The sequence below is a fragment of the Urocitellus parryii genome, chromosome 6 (genome assembly GCF_045843805.1).
Source record: "Urocitellus parryii isolate mUroPar1 chromosome 6, mUroPar1.hap1, whole genome shotgun sequence".
In the NCBI taxonomy this organism is placed as follows: Eukaryota; Metazoa; Chordata; class Mammalia; order Rodentia; family Sciuridae; genus Urocitellus; species Urocitellus parryii.
Genome location: NC_135536.1, coordinates 71157182 through 71177196, shown reverse-complemented (window position 1 = coordinate 71177196; position 20015 = coordinate 71157182). Strand labels below are relative to the sequence as shown.

Sequence of the window (20015 nt, the reverse complement as noted above, 5' to 3'; positions counted from 1 at the left end):
GGCATGTGCCACCATACCTAGCAAGAACCTCCCACTCTTAAAGGTTCCATCACATTAGTGCTACCCAGGGAGCGAAGTCTTTAACATATGACATTTGGGTACACTCAGCATCTAAACCTAGCATAAAATCAATCTCATGTTGCTTGAGTTTTCAGCATAAATTTGTGTTCTGCTTCATTTTTATCAGATAGATAAGACACACAAACGTGTATTTATACATAGGTAAGTATGCATACATACATTTCCTAGCTCTGTTCATTGAGAAGCAGTGATACCCCAGAAGCTGTTGCATGCTCAGACATATACTTCCATTGAGAATAAATCAGACTTGATTAATTTTGGAGTATTTCTCTTATATTCTTAGAAAGTTTTTTTTTCTTATCATATAGAGACAAAATTAGTCTAATATTAAAATACTTTATTTCCTTAAAGATAATTAGTAAACAGTATTGATTTTTCTTCTACATGCATTAGGAAGCTCTGGGACTAGGCCACAAATTTTGAAATCTAAATAAAAGTGGACATAAATTCCTATTTTGAAAATGATAGCAGATTTGATTGCTTTTAGAGGAATACTTTTTTTAAAAAATTATCTTTAGAAGTTTGTTGGATTAAAAGTTATTTTTGTGATTTGTATTAGGAAATTACATGTGCCCCCATTAACTGGATGACCTATTATATCAAACACAACTAAACAATTCTGGTTCCTTTCTCCTTTTATCTTATACCCAGGTGGAATTCTATCAAATAGATTTCTTTTAACTAAGATATAATTTTCCAATTTTAGGTATCAGTAGTATCAAACTGCAAAAATATCAATTATTACCTGGAACATACCACCACAGACCTGGACCACTGCAAATGACTCCAAATTCATTTATCTAATTCTAATTTCTCCCATCTCTGACTGTATTATCAGTTTAATCTTCCTTAGCCATTCTTTTTCTTCTTGCAGATCTGGCATTTAATATATAAGTTCCTTTTTTGGCCTCAGAAATCAATACGCTTCATGATTCTCAGTAAATCAGTCCTACCATATATATTAAACTCAATTTCCTATTATCCTGTATTCTAATTAGGTCTGTTCTTTAATTTCCTCCACACATAGTTAATTTGTAATTCCATTTTTCTTTTGCTCATAGTATTTTATTTACCCAGAAAGCTTTTTTTTGTCATATTTACCAGTTCAGTTTAATTATATTAAGTCAATAAATGCTTAATGAAATCCTACCAAATATTAGCCATTAGAGTTCAACAATTAAAAAAATGCAAAGCTGAAAAAGGCTTCAATTCAGGGCTGGAGAGTAGTTCAATGGTAAAATATGTACTTAGTATGTGCAAGGCCCTGAGTTCAACGCCCAGTATCACAATCAAAAAAAGTCTACAAAAATGCATTAGCTTTTCACATAAGAATTTTACAAACTACATACCTTCAAAGTCCCAATTAAAATTCTGCTTCTTGGGCTGGGGTTGTAGCTCAGTGGTAGAGCACTTGCCTAGCATTTGTGAGGCACTAGGTTGGATCCCTGGCACCACATACAAATAAACAAAGTAAAGGTATTGTGTGCATCTACAACTAAAAAAAAATATATTTAAAATTCTACCTCTTCAGTGAATCCTTCCAGCTTTCCAGGTCACGATGACCTTTCTAATTCTTAAAGCAATTGGTTTCTTCTCTACCACAGATCAAGTTACAAACCATAGAATTTAATTATAACTTTATTGTAATGTACTTTTGTTGTTTTCTGAGTTTTGTCTCAACCAAGTTCTAAGTTACTTGAATGTAGGACTATGTTTTCCAGACATTTTATATTCTCCCAAGTTGCCATATGCACTATAGATATTTTAAAGTACTTATTTTAGAGGCTGGTTTGTAGCTCAGAGGCAGAAAACTTGCCTAGCATATGCAGGGCCTAGTACTGCAGAACAAAAACCAAAAATATTTATTTTCTGCCAATTATTGATGCATTATTTAACTACATTACTGTGCTAGATATTACTCTGAAGTAAAAATAAACCATAGACTCACTAAGTCACTCAAGGCTAAAACCAGTTTTGAATTTCTTAATAAACAACAAATAAACCAATTTCAACTTTTTTTCTCCTTTCTCATATATTGTCAATTTCTTTATTATATCAAAACCACCAATTAATTCAATCATGGGGTTATAAAACAAATACCTAATATGAAAAGAAAAACTTCAGCTTTAAAAAAAAATTATAGTTGTAGATGTACAGAACAACTTTGTTTGCTTATATTTATGTGTTGCTAAGGATCAAACCCAGTGACTTTCAGGTTAGGTAACTACTCTGCCACTGAGCTATAGCCCCAGCCCCAAATTTCAGCTTTTTAACTAGAATTTTAATATTCCAATCAGTTGAAGATTTGTGTTTTTTTTCCTTAACACAGTCTAAAGTTTTAAAAATCCTATCATTAGTTAGATTAGCCTTTTTTACAAGTCTTTGGGAAGGTTTAATTTAACACAATTGTGATGTTTTGGATATCTGATGAAACAGTATAGACCCTCACCCAAAATGTGGTTTGCATATTGAGACTGATGATGCCACACATCCCCACTCAAATAGGGTATGAAAAGATTTTCCACTCACATAACAAGATTTTATGGGGAGGAGAGGGCAGGCCTCCATATTGATCTGAAAATGGCCTAAGAAAAGAGACTGCTCATGGGTTTTTAAGGTGGTTAGGGGTGAAGCTGGGGTGAGAGTTCTTGTACACTTGTTACTGACACCAAAGGAGAGAGCCCCTAGATTTTCTTATCAGTTTGACCAGATGTGGGAAAGAAGGGGAATCAGAAGAAATAAGGTTTAAAAATGTGTCAGCAGTTACACATCAAATATGGAGTTATACTCTTTATTACTTGACATTACAACCAATTTTAAAAGCACAAAATACAAGATATTGTACAATATTTACATAATTTCAGAAAATTTTAAACATCTTGATTTAAGTTATATATAATTAATTGAAAATACAAAATATAAGTATGAAATTGTTTTCTGTTGAAGACAGGGAATAAAGTTTTAAATGTTCTTCAAAAAAGGTTTAAACAAAAAGCAGGAACACCATTGATAACAACAACTCAATTTTCAGAAAATAGTCTTTCTCATACAATTTTCTTACATTAAAGATAAAAAAAATAACTGATAAAATTAGAAATTTACTATTTGTTGTATTTAAGAGAAAACAACAGAGATTTCATTCACTGTCAATAATAAATTCTCTGAAATGATTATCAGAATACCATTCACATTCTGGAACACTGATGCATAAGTGAAACCCAGTAATTGTAAAAAAAAAAAAAAAATGTTTAGTTGCTATAGCATACCCGAGCACTAATTCTAAACAATTGCCACTAAAAAGTCTTCTGATGACCTCAGGAATTCTTCTTCTTATGAAAACAACTAAAATACCATTAAGAATGAAATTTGGACTCCAGGAATAAACAGATTTATATTTATAATAAAGAGTAATGGAAGAAGTATCAAATTTTACTCAGATTAACAAAAGTTCTGCCTGGGTATGCCTTGCAAAATCAAAACCAAAATAAATGACTAGCTAATGTCATAAATAAAAAATATTCAATATTTAAATATTTAAATATTTAAATTAATATAATCAAATAATTTCACTATGGTAAACCATTTCATTTCATCACCAAAAAAGGAGTATCTTCAGTTTTTAGTAGTAATGTAAATTTATGCCCTAGATGATTATAAAATATTAAAATAATTCAAAAATTAATAACTAGTTCAAAAAAAAGTAAATTGTGCCGTATTTTGTGAGGAAGATGAAAAACCTTTTAATGAAGAAGAAGGTATTGTTTGATCCTGTTCAAAAGAAAAGGGAAAACTAAAATCATCTTTTCCAGTACCAAATGTATGAGCTGAAGTGTCTGATGAAAAAGAAAATGTAAAGGTGTCTTCTCCTTCTGGTTTCCCAAATAAATTTCCTGAGGAAGACAAATATTACAAGATCATGCTATCCGTGTTATATAGAATGCATATAACCTAGAGGATTACAATACAATGTATACAATAAATATAGTACCACTGAATTATTTTCCTGTTTAACAGATATTTAAATGTATTCTTCTCACATGCGAGGCATTATTCTTGGCACTATGGAAGGATAAACAGACTCAAACATAAACCCGACTTGTAAGTAATATGAACTCAAGTAAATAAAGAACTACTATATGTGGTAGAAGGTGTAGTAAAACACTTCAAATGAAGAGACTAGCACAGAGGCCCAGAAATAGGCATTGGAAGTATTAGAGTAACAGAAATCAGTTCAACTTGGCAAGATACTGAGAAATAATAATGATATATTAAGCAGGAATTAATGAAGATGAGCTTGGAAAGACAGTTGAATGTCTCACTAGAGAACCAGGACTTTATTTAGTAGGCAACAGGAAAACATTAGGCATTATCATATACAATATGACATTAAATAAATTGTTTTATAAGGATTCTTCAGGAGAGAAGTGTAGAAAGGCTGTAACAGAAGTGTCTAGAAGTGGAGAAAACCAAAAGGAAAAAACTCTATTGTCCAGCAAAGAGATGGTGAAAATTGACCTTACCTATACCATCATAGCAATGAAAATGGAGAGAAAAAATGTTAGATCTGAGAGACACTGCATAAGTCAAACTTATCCAACCATTATTTATTGACCAATTACAATATACACTAATAGCATTGTTCAAAAATCAACTTTATATATAGAATTATTTGGTGTTTGACTCTCTGAATTTCCACTAAAGAAAAATACTGTTTTCATCATTATATTATTTAAAACTATAAATATTAAAGTTGTCAACATCTTAAATTTAAAATCAATTATTATTAACTCTACAATAAATGAAAGATTTACCTAAAACAAGTCTTCTAAGGCACCTAATATTTTTTTCCATAGAGAATTGATCAACTAGTACATTAAGCAAAAGAAATTACTTTGTACCACTTTGAAGTTTTCTTATATTTTTTAATATCTCAGTTATTTTACTCTAAATAAGCCAACTAGCAATTAAAATGGCTGATTGACTGGATGGACTGATTACCAGACAGTTGTGTTTTGTTTCTCTCCCTTTCTCATTTTATTCTACTGTCTTCAGCACACACCCATAAATCTTAAAAAGAAAATTTAGACATAGATCCAGAAAAAACTAAAATCTTGAATCACTCTTTGCATAAATAAATTTGATTTCATTTTTTAATTTCAGAAGATTATATGTGGGCTTCATAAAACTATGTTCACTGTAAATAAATATAGATTGCTATGCAAGGCAGGATTCTAGGTGCTGTGAGGAATTCAGAAGTGAATATAACAGGTCTTTGCCCTTAAAGAACCAAAAATCCAGAGAGTATCTCATATATATATATATATATATATATATATATATACACACACACACACACACACACACACACACACACACAAATAATAAATGATAGGAGGTAGAATATTTAAAAGTATAAAAAAGGGGTTGGGGATATAGCTCAGTTGGTAGAGTGCTTGCCTCACATTCACAGGCCTTGGATTCAATCCCCAGCACTATAAAAAAAAAAAAGAAGAAGAAGAAGAAGAAGAAGAAACATTCACAAAAGTGAAAAAGAGGTCTTTTTGGAATGCAAGGTTGAGGGGAAAATAAAGGTTTTTAGGGAAGAGAACTTAGTCTTGAAAGATGGTTAGGAATGGAAGTTGGAGATTACAAGAAGAAAAAAAGCAGATAAGAAAATATGGCTTATCTGGCACTATGTTCTTCAGTCTAGCCAAAGCATGGGTAATTCTTACAAGGAAAAGGGCTTGAAAGGTATGTTGGAGCTAGGTTAGAAAAGTAGGAAAATAATTTGAGTTGATGGAGAGCCACCAAAGGCATCTGATTAGTGCAATTACAAAATCAACATTAGGCATGAGGAAGATTATTTAAACTGTGATTTATAGGTAAGCTAGGAAGATGAAAAGACCAATTAAGATATGACTACAGTAGCACTGTGAATAGTTATTAGAGTTTGAAATATAACAGTTCTGATTAATATAGAAAAAGGAAATAAGTACTTCAGAGGAAGAACTGATAAAACTTGATTAGCTGAATTTAGTCACAGTCACAAGGAGAAGTTAAAATTATTACTGAATTTTGGCCACCACAATAATGGAGATAACATTAGGGACATTAAAAGAACAAATTTGATTTCAGATATGGTGAGTTTTTAATGTTAAAACATATCTTAGATATAAAAAGATTTTCATTACAACTTCATTCTTACAGTTATTGTTGTCAAGATCTTAGCATCATCCTTGTTTCCTTCTCATCCTTAAAGGTGATAGACAAATTCTTCCAGATCTATCTTCAGAAAAATTGATAACCAAAATCCCATTCCTTCTTACCAATTCTACTGTCATTATCTTAGCCATCACCAATTCTTTTTTTTTTTTTAATTTTTTTAATATTTATTTTTTAGTTCTCGGCAGACACAACATCTTTGTTGGTATGTGGTGCTGAGGATCGAACCCGGGCCGCACGCATGCCAGGCGAGCACGCTACCGCTTGAGCCACATCCCCGGCCCATCACCAATTCTTACTTGTATTATTTTAATAGCTTCCTAATCTGTTTTCACTCATTTCCATTATTTGTTCCCCATATAGCAGACAGTAATCTTTTAAAAGCCAGTTAGATCATTTCAGTCCTTTGCTCAAAACCCTCCAATGGTTTACCATCTCACTTTCCAAAGATCTGAACAGTCTATAGTCCCACGATTTGCTCCCTCTCCAACCTCTCTGATTTAATCTTCCTACATAATTCCTCCTTCCTTATTCCATTCCAGTTAATACCAATTTACCTGCTGTTCATTGAACATACTGAGTATGTGCCTATCTCAACTTTTCATCCTTTACTTGGAAAGCTTTTCCCAGTAGCTTGTACTGCACCTCCTTCATGTCTTTCCTCAAATGTCACCTCTTAATGATTGCCTTCTCTGACTCCCTCGTAACACAGCAACTGCCTTCTCAATCCAAGTTCTTCTTATTCCCCTTATTCTGCTTTATCTTTATTTATATTATTAATTACAACCAGTAAGTACAGAGTTAACCTCAAGCCTAGACTGATTCAGACCCACTTAGAAGAATGATCTTGGAGTCTGATTTCTCACAACACTGTCTCCTTAGAAAATACAGAATTAAGGTAGATATGGAATGCTGAGTCTACAGCATTACTTGTCTACAGTTCTGTGTGAAACTACACCTGAATTAGAAGAGTTGTATAGGTCTTGGGCCTCATGACTAGATTTCTTTAAGAACCTGCTGAAAACTGAGGCTGCAGCTTTTGTGTGTCAAGGCAACCTACATGCAATATAACTTATCCACAGCTGCCTGAAATCTTTCACATGGATGAGGTGGCAGAAGTAAGATTATTACTTGGATATCTGATGAGCCTCTCAATGAGACAAAGATATTGTACCCATGTTATTTCTTATTCCTCCTCTTATTGAGCCATTCACATTTCAATAAATTCTTACAGTATTGTCAAACCTTGGCATCATCCTTGTTAGCTATAGAGTAAATTAAATACTGAATTAAAAATCACAACATATGATCAGTTGCCAATTCAAACCCATAAAAATTGTTGTTTAATGTACCACTTGATATATTATATATTGACTTGTCTATCTTCAGTCTCTCCCACTAGAACACAAACCCTATGAGAATTTTGCATGTTTGTCCACTGTTCTATTATCAAAACCAAAGTAGTAACTGATAAAACAATATAATATATACACACACTTATTTATATTTTGAACAGATTAACCAATAAAAGAATAAAAGAAAGAAAATGCAATAAAAAGTAAGCACAGAGAGATAGGAAGAAATCCAAAGAGTCCAGAAAGAAGATATGAACAGTCAACTATATCATGCTGCAAAGGGACTGAATATGATAAACAATGCAAAATATTCATAATGTTTGAAAATTGAGAAGTTATTAGTAATCTTGGAGAAAGCAAGTGTTGTCAACGCAGTGGAAAAAAACACACTAAATTGCTAAAAATAAAAGCAGTGAATAGTATAGAAGTCAAGAGTAATTTTTTAAAGAATAAACTGAATGCCTAGAAAAATCTATTAGAAACAAACTAAAATGCCAAGGGGGAAAGTTAGCATGTTTTTATAAGTAGTAAATCACTTACCAATTCCTTGTTGTGATGAGGGAGGATTTAGATTTGCTTCAGAATAATGTTCATTAAGCTGGAAAATAATTTCCATAAAATATTACTTGTCAAACCAGTAGAAAAACATACATAGTATTTGTATTTGAATCCAAAGCCTGGTACTTTTAATATGCAGCATTAGAGTAAGCATATAGCAATATTCTATACAGCACACTACTGTACTTTTTTTTAAAAAAAGTTGTATTTTTTGGCTGGGGATGTAGCTCAGTGGTACAGTGCTTGCCTAGAATATATTAGGCCCTGGGTTCAATCTCCAAAACTGAAGAGAGGTGGGGGGAGTATTCTGTCTTCAAAAGCTGTCATTTACTTATTAAAATAAGACCTACTAATTTTACTATACCAATAGATAAAGAATTAATAGGCAATATGTATTGCACTAAGGATAATTCCTACTTCAGGATCTTACTATAACATTAAATTCTAATAAAACTTGCTTGATTCTGAAGGCCTTTAATAAATCAGGGTCTTAGTACTGCTTTTCTGACTATGAAAGTAAAAGGATGCTGACAGCTTCCTGTCCATTCAGATCAAATTTTGCTGCCAAAAAAAAAAAAGAGTCTATTTTCTCAGTAAGATGGGCTTTTAAAAATGTTTTCATGATGGCTTAGTTTTTTTGTCCTTTTTTTATCTTAATATTACCATATGACCATGTTGCTATTCTTCTGAAACCTCTTTGTGGCAGTATAATATTTCTCCATATAGACATACTGTACTATTTCAATTATTCATTTATTTTGAACATTTAGGTTGTTTTGATTTTTCTATAATTATAAACACCACACTTAAAACATTTGAGCACAGAATCATATTTCTTTAACAATTATTAAGAAAAACTGTTTTACCATAAATCATGTAATTTAATTTTCTTTTTCAGGGGACTATTCACCAAATGGATTTTGCCCATTTCTATACTGAGGTAGTAATTTAAGTTCTTTTTTAAATTTTTTAAAATTTTTTTAATATTTATTTTTTAGGTGTAGTTGGACACAATGCCTTTATTTTATTTTATTTATTTTTTTTATTTATTTTTTATTTATTTTTTATTTATTTTATTTTATTTACTTTTATTTATGTGGTGCTGAGATCGAACCCAGGGCCTCACATGTGCTAGGCGAACACTCTACTGCTGAGCTACAACTCCAGCCCAGTAATTTAAGTCTTAATATAATAAAGATGTTAATTATTTTTATACTTTTATCATATTGCCTGTCCAATTTTTTAACTTGGAAGTCTGAATGAAATTAACTTAATTGCTTTTTCTTTTGGTTCTTCTTCCACTGCTTTTATGTTTTGAGCATCCATCCTTCTGAGGTCTAGTAAATGTTAACTTATATTTCCTCTGAAGTATTTTATGGTTAATATTTTTTCATTTATTTTAATTCATCTGTAAATTTACTGGCATACAGTGTAAGTTGAGTGTCTAATTTATCCCTGTGTGGTCCCATCTTTATCATATTCTAAATTCTTTTGTATCAAGACTATTTAACCCATACCAAATATCATTCTTTCAATCCTTATATCATACCATTTTGATTACTCTAAGTTTTTTATATAGGGATGTTTTAATGTGTAAAAAGTAAAGTTCCCTTCACCAATTTATTTCATAATATATAGGATTTGTAATGATATTCTCTCATGTTTAATAACTATCTTTCCTTCTCTGTCAATCTAGATGGGAATGTATCAATTCTGTCAATTATTTTAAAGTACAATCTTTGGTTTTGTTTATTCTTATTTATTTATTTGTTCTATTTCAGTTATGTCATCTTTTTTATTTCTTCATTCTACTTACTTTGGATTTGCTTCATTGCTCTTTTTCTAGTTTCCCAATATAGGTCATTAATTTTAAATCTTTCCTCTTTTCTATTAACGTAATTATTTAAGTTAACTAAATTATTTAAAGTTATAGTTTTGCTCTGGCTTTGGCAGCATCCCACAATTTTTGATAAACTGAATTTTCATAATTCAGCTCAAAATGTTTTCTGACTTCTCTCATGATTCATTCTTTGCTTCATGACTACATATTTAGGACTTTTCTAGATATCTTATTGTTACTGAGTTCTAATTTAACACACTCTAATTCCAATGCTTTTAAATTCCTTTACTCTTATTATGGCCCATAATATAGTTGATCTTGGTGAATGTACTATTAGCACTTGAAAAGAACATGTATGAGGCAGTTGTGGGATACAGTGTTTAAAAATGGTGTAGGGGATTGATGCTGTATACAGATATTACAGAAGATCTGATTGTGTTGTGTGATTCTATCAATTGCTGATAAAAGGGTATTAAAAACTTCCAACTATGCTTGAGTATTTGACAACTTTGATTTTATGTATATTGGAGTTGTTATTAGGCACAGTTACACATTTGTGATTGTTGTATCTTCCTTATAAAGTGGACTTTTTACCATTCTGAACCATTTTTATCTTCAGTAATACTCTGAATCTCAAGACTACCAAAAATGGTATCAATATGACCATCATGACCATTTTTTTTTTTAGGGAGGGGAGTACCACGGATTGAACTCAAGGGCATTTGACCACTGAGCCACATTCCCAACCCTATTTTATATTTTATTTAGAGACAGTGTCTCACTTAGTTTCTTAGCACTTCACTGTTGCTAAGGCTGGCTTTGAACTTGAGATTTTCCTGCCTCAGCCTCCCGAGCCAGTAGGATTTACATGTGTGCGCCACTGCATCTGGCAGCCCTTTTTATTTTTTATTTTTAAGACAGAATCTCACTGAATTTCCAAGTCTGGCCTTGAACTTTCTATTTTCTTGCCTCAGCCTCCCAAATAGCTGTGATTACAGGAGTGCACCACCACATTCAATTTATTTTTTTTTAATGCATTCTTATAGTCTCTACCTTTTAATGGAGTATTTAACCCATTCATATTAAAAAATCATTTAAAAGTTCATGATTAGGTCTAACATATTGTTATTTATGTTTGTTCCCTTGTTTTTTGTCACTCCATTCCTTCTTTTTTACCTTCTTTTGGATGAAACTTTTTCTTAGAATTCTATTTTAATCTATCACCAATCTTATTTTTGAAAATGTTCTTGCTTATTCTGGAATACATTTCTCCCAGGACACACAGTAATTATTTGGTCAATCTCCTTCCCCAGCTCTACCACCACAAAAACAAAACATAACAAAAACTAAAGACTTTTTTTTTGCCAGGACTTTAATTAGATCCATAATGGATTACGTTTATAAATTATTTTGAGAGGGAATTTATCTTTATAATATTTTCTTTCTAAACAAGTACATCATGTTATATATTCAATAATTTTCAGTAGTTTTCTGTTTTCAAAATGTACATGTCCCCTGATGAGGTTATTTATATACACTTATTTTAACATTCATAGTATTAATGTAAATGAGAATTTAGTAACTCTAATCTATTTTTCTAATGTACTTTTCTAGGGATTACTAATTTTTTGTTGTTGTTTTTTGGGGTGCTGGGGATTGAACCCATGACCTTGTACATGTGAGGCAACACTCTACCAACTGAGCTATATCCTCAGCCCCACTAGTTTTTGAAGTAAGTATTTAAGTAAAATTGAGACCAAAGTTAAAAGAAACAAAATATGAAATGTATACTACTATATCATCAACAAACTTATAATTTCAACAACTTAATATAGTGCAAGGAACACAGTAATAAAAATTCTAATAAATATAAAAAATGGCTAAATATGACTAATTTAAATAAGTAATAATACTTATATTACATTGATACTTATATGGTATTATTAAGTGATTGAAACTTTTCTAAATGTTTTATGTGCATAAACTCACCTAAATATTTACAAACCTTATGGTAATAATTATTTTCATTTTACAGATAAGGAAACTGAGAGTTACCCAAAATCTTACATATAGTATACACTCAAGTAATCAGGCTTCAGAGTCTAGTTTTAACCACAAATTTATATTGTCTCTACTTTTCAAATAAAGCATGTCTTAACTTTGGGGCTTAATTACTAAATACAGAAATAAGCATTTCCACTGAACAGTAGCAATGTTGATGCAGGAAATTCCTTCGGTCTTTTAAAATGAACCAATGATAATATTGCCATGTACACACACATAGTTGAAAAGACAAAACATGAAGCCATTGTAAGTTCATTGATAATATGTAAAGTTTGTTTTCAGAATATGTAGTTTGTTTAGTAGGTACATTAATTAAAAAGACAAATTCGTTTCAAATTGCCCTTAACTGAAATTTAAATCATCCCTATCTTGAAATTTAAAAAAATAAATACAGTGAATTTGGGGCATCTAAAGTTAAGAGCAAAAAGATAATAGGGAACTTTGCTATACTACAGCTACCCAGAATTTTTTTAAAAATTGCCTTTACTGGCACTCTGTCTGTCCCAGGATCGTTTGGTACTAAGGAAATAAAATTACCCCAAAGTTTCAGTGTATAATTTTTAGAAATCAACTTTAGTTTCTCATTTTACCTGATCTGATGAAATTTCTGAATCAAATACAGAAGAATCAAATAAATTCAATCTAGGTGATCTAGAAGTATAACTTGTAAGAAATGAAAATCCAGAGGACTCTTTTTGTGTTTGACCTTCAGGTACTGCATTTCTGTTACAAAAAGATTTTTAAGAATCATCAAAATGTTAAAAATCTATCACTAAACACTGAAGATTGACCACAAGCAATGTCATGGGGGTAAAAATTAGCATAGAAGGGAAGGTAGGAAGTAGTTATTGAAGCAACCTATAAAGAAAAGATGGTTTGGGAGGAGACTAATATGGAAAATCAACTTTGGGATAATTATTATGAATATCTACTCAATATACTGTCAGGCACTCTTCTAGGTACTTCCATAAGCATAACTTATTTCTCATAATAACTCTATAATACAGTTATTATTTCAGTCACTTTAATTTTACAGTAAAGGATTTTTAAGTGTAGAAAGTATAAATGATTTGCTCAAAAAAATACAGTAAGTTCTAGAGTTGAAAATTGAATTCAGCACTTCAGATTCAAAGTCCAAGCCCTTAACCCCAACACGGTCTTCAAGATCTTGAAAGTCAGTAACAAGCTGTGTCTATTTTGTTTTTAAATTTTTTTTTTTTTAGTTTTTGATAGACCTTTACTTTATTTATTTGTCTGTGGTGCTGATAATCAAACCCAGTGCCTCACACATACCAGGCAAGGGCATTACTGCTAAGCCCCAGCCCCAGCCCCAACAAGCTGTGTCTGGATTAGAAGCCAGCCATTACTAAGTTTCTATCAGGGAGTTAAACAGTAAAATGATCCGGAAAAAATAGACAATACAATGTGTAACACATTGGTTAGGAGAATGGATTCTAAAACCAGAACTACCCGGGTTTAAAATCTCAACTCTAACATTGATTACTTGTATTACCTATAATTATGTTTCCTCATTTATAAAATAATGATAATAATGTACCTAAAATGTATAAGATTGTTGTGAACATTAAATGATCAATATTAAATGGTCTAAAGTGCTTATAACAGTGACTCACAGATAGTGCTACGTAAGTGTTTTTAAAATATAATAGGGGCTAGGGGAATAGCTCAACAGAAGATTAAGTACTTAGTATTCACAAGGCCTTGGAGACAATTCCAAATACCAAAAAAGAAAAAAAGTGTGTGTGTGTGTGTGTGTGTGTGTGTATGTATGAAGTGTAACAATACTTCCATAAACTATCTCTATGACCATGAATGAGTCACTTAACTTTACAGATCATAATTTTCTCATCCATGGAGAGAAGTTTTAGCATATAATCTGATATTCCTTAATAATTCTCAGATCTGAAGTTGAGTTTCACTTTAAACATGCTGTGCTTGAGTCAATAACATAGTATTCATATATAAAACTTATTCTAACAATTTAAAATACAGAAGTAGGATATAGGTGAGATATCCCTGATAAAGTGAAATCTATCTGACATATTTTGGAAAAACCTCAGGGATCAGTATTAAGGAAGAGACTGAACTAAAGAAAATGTTTAAAGGTAGCACTATTTTTGTGTATGCAAACCATATATCTATAGTTTTCAAAGATAAATATTCATGTTAAAGATATTTATGCCTAACTAGCTTACTAAGCAGAATGGCAATTCTTGCTTCAGACACTATAACACGTGGGAAAATGACTGCTGGAACATTATTCAATGATAAGCCCACAATCTTCCAAATATGGCAGTAGCTCTTTAACATTTTAAATTTCTCTACAAAATTTAACCCTTTGGAAAATTTTAAATCTATATAGTATTGCCCTGGGTAAGTACTCAGGATCTACATCATCTTCAGCTAAACACTGCAGGAAAAATGGGGAGGAAGACCTGTGAAACAAGAACAGCAGAACATTAATAATTCAAACAGGATGATAGGTACTTGGAAGTTCATTATGCTAGTCTCTACTTTGCATGTCTGAAATACTCTATACTAAAAAAAAAACTTTTTAAAGTTACAGGTATAAGTCATTTTACTATTCCTATCAATTTTATATGACTCAATGCATAATTTACTTATAATTATCAAATAAAGTCCTACATTTCAAATGAGGGAGCTTTAGGAAACTGTATTTTTTCCAAAGATTCATGTGACTTCATAGCTTCAGGAGTTTTTAAAAATATAGGAATTTCAGGAGTTGGTGGAAAATTCTCAGGCCTTTCTTCTACTTCATCACTATTATCTTCTATTGACTTTCCAAAATTTTCTGTATGTATAGGCTGCAAATTCAAAGTAACAGAAAACTAAAAATGAATGTTGTTGCAGTAACAGAATGACATATATAAAAATGCACAAGACAGAAAATACCATACTAATCTGTAGTCATTTCACTGATTAGTAAAATAAGAATAACTGGAAAAGTGATATTAAAATACCATTCAAACAATAATTATTTTAATGATCAATTTTTTCTTTTCTATCCAGCTCCATCTTCCTCATTCCTACTCGAGAAAGTATAACAACCAGAAAATACTGAACTTGATAAAGAATAATGTTTAGGACTGTAGTATAGATGAAGAACTGTATATACTAACTCCTTGAAAGGAAAGAGTAATTTGGGTCTGACAAAAAAATTTAAATGTACTTATTATTTGTATTTCCTTACAGAATAATACTACTATGTTGTTTCTCTTATTTAAACCTTAGTATGTAGGGTAAAGTTTAAAATATATTGTCTACATCTATCATAATTAAAGCTTCCTATTATTCAAAAATACTTTCAAGACATTTTTATGGCAATTACTGGTCTTGGACTGCCACAACAAATCATTTAATCTTACCAAATTGTAGTCTCAATATATATCAGCACTTATTTTTTTAAAAATTTTAATTTATCAGCCCTTATTAATGACAAATTTTTGCATATTTATGTGTAAATTTTTTGTGGCTTTTGGTTTTCGTCTTGTTCTGTTTTATTTTCTTAGTGGTGCTGGGAATGGAACCCAGTGTTTTAAGCATGCTAAGCAAGCACTCAACCACTGAGCTATACCCCCAGTCCTTTTGGCTTTTTGTTTTGTTTTGTTTTAATTAGTTATAAATGACAGGAGAATGCATTTATGCACTGTGATATATCATATATAGATGGGACATAATTTCTCATTTTTCTGAGTGTGTATGTTGTAGAATCATATTGGTCATGCAGATATACATACATATATATATATATATATTTATTTATATAAATATATATATATATATATTTCATTCTACTGTGTTTCCTATTCCCACATCCCCCCCCTCCTCCCTTTACTTCCCTAAGGTAACACTATTCTTCTCTCGTGTTTTTGGCCTTGCTTTTGAATATGAAAAATAGAATCTGTAACTTCCTAGAAACCTGATTAGCAACTAATAAAATCTCACATAAACAATCTTTATTGCACTAAATCCAAAATTAAAATGGACACAAAATTTTAAAATTAGAATGGTTAAATCAAACATTTGACTTACTTGTGAAGTGCATTTTGATTCTCTTAATTGTCTCACTGTCCCTTTTTCTCCACACTCAGCATCTGTTACATGAGAACAAACTGTTTTTCTTTTTGTAATTTTATTATAAAATAAAACACATTAGTTTAACCATATGAAATTGCCAATATTTAACTCTGTTAGTCTACCAAAATGGCAATTTCATGCTTCAATCCAATATATACAAATAAGAGAATAAAATATAATATAAACAGTTTAATAAACAAAATTATAAAGAGAACACTCATATAACCACATCAAGTAAAGAAATAAAACATCATAAGCACTCCAAAAGGTCCTACATTCTCCTTCTCTTAGAGGTAATCCCTATCCAGACTTTTGTGATAATTTTTTCCTAATTTGTTATATATGCTTTTATCATCTAAAAAACATATCTTATTTTCCTGTTTTAAAATGTTATAACATGAAATTAAATATGTCCTATCTCTTGCTTTTGTTTACTTTTTTTGTTTGAGTAACATATGCTTGTGAGATTCATCCATTCTGTAGTACATGATATAGTTTTCTTACTGATATAAAGTATTCCATTGCACAAACAGGACATTATGTATCTATACATTCTACAGAAAATGGGTATTTAGGATGTTTCCACATTAAAACTATTACAAATAATAACATTCCTTACTGATACAATTGAATGTATATCCTTGTATTTCTTTAAGTATATGCCTAGAGGTGGAAATTATGAGGAATAGAGTATGTGCTTTTCTCAAGACCAGATGTCAACCTTTTCTAATGTAGTTGTACTAATTTCCACTGTGACAACTAGCCACCTTGGAAATCATTCAGTCTCATCAGACAAATTAGCTCTAATTTATTAAAGACAATTCCTACAAATAGTTTGAAGGTTCCTATTGTCCTGTATTCTCATCAAAACTTAATATTGTGAGACATTTTGAATTTTGCTAATTCGGTAAACATGTAATGATAACTCAGTGTGGGTTTGTTTTTTTTTTTCAGTTCCATGATTTGCTGAGTATCTTTTCATGTTTATCTGCCACAAAGTTTCTTTCTCTTTTTAAAATACCTAATCATATTTTGCATATATTTCTTTTTTTTCTATTGGTCGTTCATAACATTACATAGTTCTTAATACATCATATTACACGGTTTGATTCAAGTGGGTTATGAACTCCCGCTTTTACCCCGTATACACATTGCTGTATCACATCAGTTACCCTTCCATTGATTGACATATTGCCTTTCTAGTGTCTGATGTATTCTGCTATCTGTCCTATTCTCTACTATCCCCCCTCCCCTCCCCTCCCCTCCCCTTTTCTCTCTCTACCCCTTCTACTATAAATCATTTCTTCCATTTGTATTATCTTGTCTAACCCCTCCTTTCCTCTTATATGTCATTTTGTATAACCCTGAGGATCGCCTTCCATTTCCATGCAATTTCCCTTGTCACTCCCTTTCCCTCCCACCTCTCATCCCTGTTTAATGTAAATCTTCTTCTCAAGCTCTTCATCCCTACCCTGTCCTTGTTTACTCCCCTTATATCAAAGGAGTCATTTGGCATTTGTTTTTTAAAGATTGACTAGCTTCACTTAGCATAATCTGCTCTAATGCCATCCATTTCCCTCCAAATTCTATGATTTTTTCATTTTTTAATGCAGAGTAATACTCCATAGTGTATAAATGCCACATTTTTTTTTAACCATTCATCTATTGAAGGGCATCTAGGCTGGTTCCACAGTCTTGCTATCATGAATTGAGCTGCTATGAACATCGATGTAGCAGTGTCCCTGTAGCATGCTCTTGTTAGGGCTTTAGGGAATAGACCGAGAAGGGGAATAGCTGGGTCAAATGGTGGTTCCATTCCCAGCTTTCCAAGAAATCTCCATACTGCTTTCCAAATTGGCTGCACCAATTTGCAGTCCCACCAGCAATGAACAAGAGTGCCCTTTTCCCCGCATCCTCTCCAGCCCTTATTGTTGTTTGACTTCCTAATGGCTGCCAATCTTACTGGAGTGAGATGGTATCTTAGGGTAGTTTTGATTTGCATTTCTCTGACTGCTAGCAATGGTGAGCATTTTTTCATGTACTTGTTGATTGATTGTATGTCCTCCTCTGAGAAGTGTCTGTTCAGGTCCTTGGCCCATTTATTGATTGGGTTATTTGTTATCTTATTGTCTAATTTTTTGAGTTCTTTGTATATTCTGGTTATTAGGGCTCTATCTGAAGTGTGTGGAGTAAAGATTTGTTCCCAGGATGTAGGCTCCCTGTTTATCTCTCTTATTGTTTCTTTTGCTGAGAAAAAACTTTTTACTTTGAGTAAGTCCCATTTGTTGATTCTAGTTGTTAACTCTAGCACTATGGGTGTCCTATTGAGGAATTTGGAGCCCGATCCAACAGCGTGTAGATCATAACCAACTTTTTCTTCTATCAGATGCCATGTCTCTGATTTAATATCAAGCTCCTTGATCCATTTTGAGTTAACTTTTGTGCATGGCGAGAGATAGGGATTCAGATTCATTTTGATGCAAATGGATTTCCAGTTTTCCCAGCACCATTTGTTGAAGATGCTATCCTTCCTCCATTGCATGCTTTTAGCCCCTTTATCAAATATAAGATAGTTGTAGTTTTGTGGATTGGTTACTGTGTCCTCTATTCTGTACCATTGGTCCACCTGCCTGTTTTGGTACCAGTACCATGCTGTTTTTGTTACTATTGCTCTGTAGTATAGTTTGAAGTCTGGTATCGCTATACCGCCTGATTCACACTTCCTGCTTAGCATTGTTTTTGCTATTCTGGGTCTTTTATTATTCCATATGAATTTCATGATTCTTTTATCTATTTCTACAAGATATGCTGTTGGGATTTTGATTGGCATTGCATTGAACTTATAGAGAACTTTTGGTAATATCACCATTTTGATGATGTTAGTTCTGCCTATCCATGAGCAGGGTATATTTTTCCATCTTCTAAGGTCTTCTTCTATGTCTTTCTTTAGGGTTTTGTAGTTTTCATTGTATAAATCTTTCACCTCTTTTGTTAGGTTGATTCCCAAGTATTTTATTTTTTGGGGGGATATTGTGAATGGAGTAGTTGTCCTCATTTCCGTTTCAGAGGATTTGTCGCTGATATACAGGAATGCCTTTGATTTATGCGTGTTGATCTTATATCCTGCCACTTTGCTGAATTCATTTATTAGCTCTAATAGCTTCTTTGTAGACCCTTTTGGGTCTGCTAGGTATAGAATCATATCATCTGCAAATAGTGATAATTTAAGTTCTTCTTTTCCTATTTTTATGCCTTTAATTTCTTTCGTCTGTCTAATTGCTCTGGCCAGTGTTTCGAGGACTATGTGGAACAGAAGTGGTGAGAGAGGGCATCCCTGTCTTGTACCAGATCTTAGAGGGAATGCCTTCAATTTTTCTCCATTCAGAATGATGCTGGCCTGTGGCTTATCATAGATTGCTTTTACAATGTTGAGGTATGATCCAGTTATCCCTAATTTTTCTAGAGTTTTGAACATAAAGGGATGCTGTACTTTGTCGAATGCTTTCTCTGCATCTATCGAGATGATCATATGGTTCTTATTTTTAAGTCTATTGATGTGGTGAATAACATTTATTGATTTCCGTATATTGAACCAGCCTTGCATCCCAGGGATGAATCCTACTTGATTATTGTGTATAATTTTTTTGATATGTATTTGAATCCGATTCGCCAGAATTTTATTGAGGATTTTTGCATCAAGGTTCATTAGAGATATTGGTCTGTAGTTTTCTTTCTTTGAAGTGTCTTTGTCTGGTTTCAGAATCAGGGTGATGTTG

At 32.0% G+C, this 20015-nt stretch overlaps 1 protein-coding gene across 1 annotated transcript in view; it reads right to left on the bottom strand.

Moving 5' to 3' along the window:
* Positions 1–3771: 3771 nt before the first annotated feature.
* C6H14orf39 (chromosome 6 C14orf39 homolog) overlaps positions 3772–20015 on the bottom strand; it is a 40878-nt gene continuing 24634 nt past the window's right edge. Inside the window, exons 13-18 of the mRNA XM_026385211.2 lie at positions 16195–16256; positions 14788–14966; positions 13619–13623; positions 12711–12850; positions 8199–8256; positions 3772–3971 (exon numbers count right to left, since the gene is read on the bottom strand). Of these exons, the coding sequence (XP_026240996.2) occupies positions 3772–3971; positions 8199–8256; positions 12711–12850; positions 13619–13623; positions 14788–14966; positions 16195–16256 (644 nt within the window). The remainder of the gene's footprint in view (positions 3972–8198; positions 8257–12710; positions 12851–13618; positions 13624–14787; positions 14967–16194; positions 16257–20015) is intronic.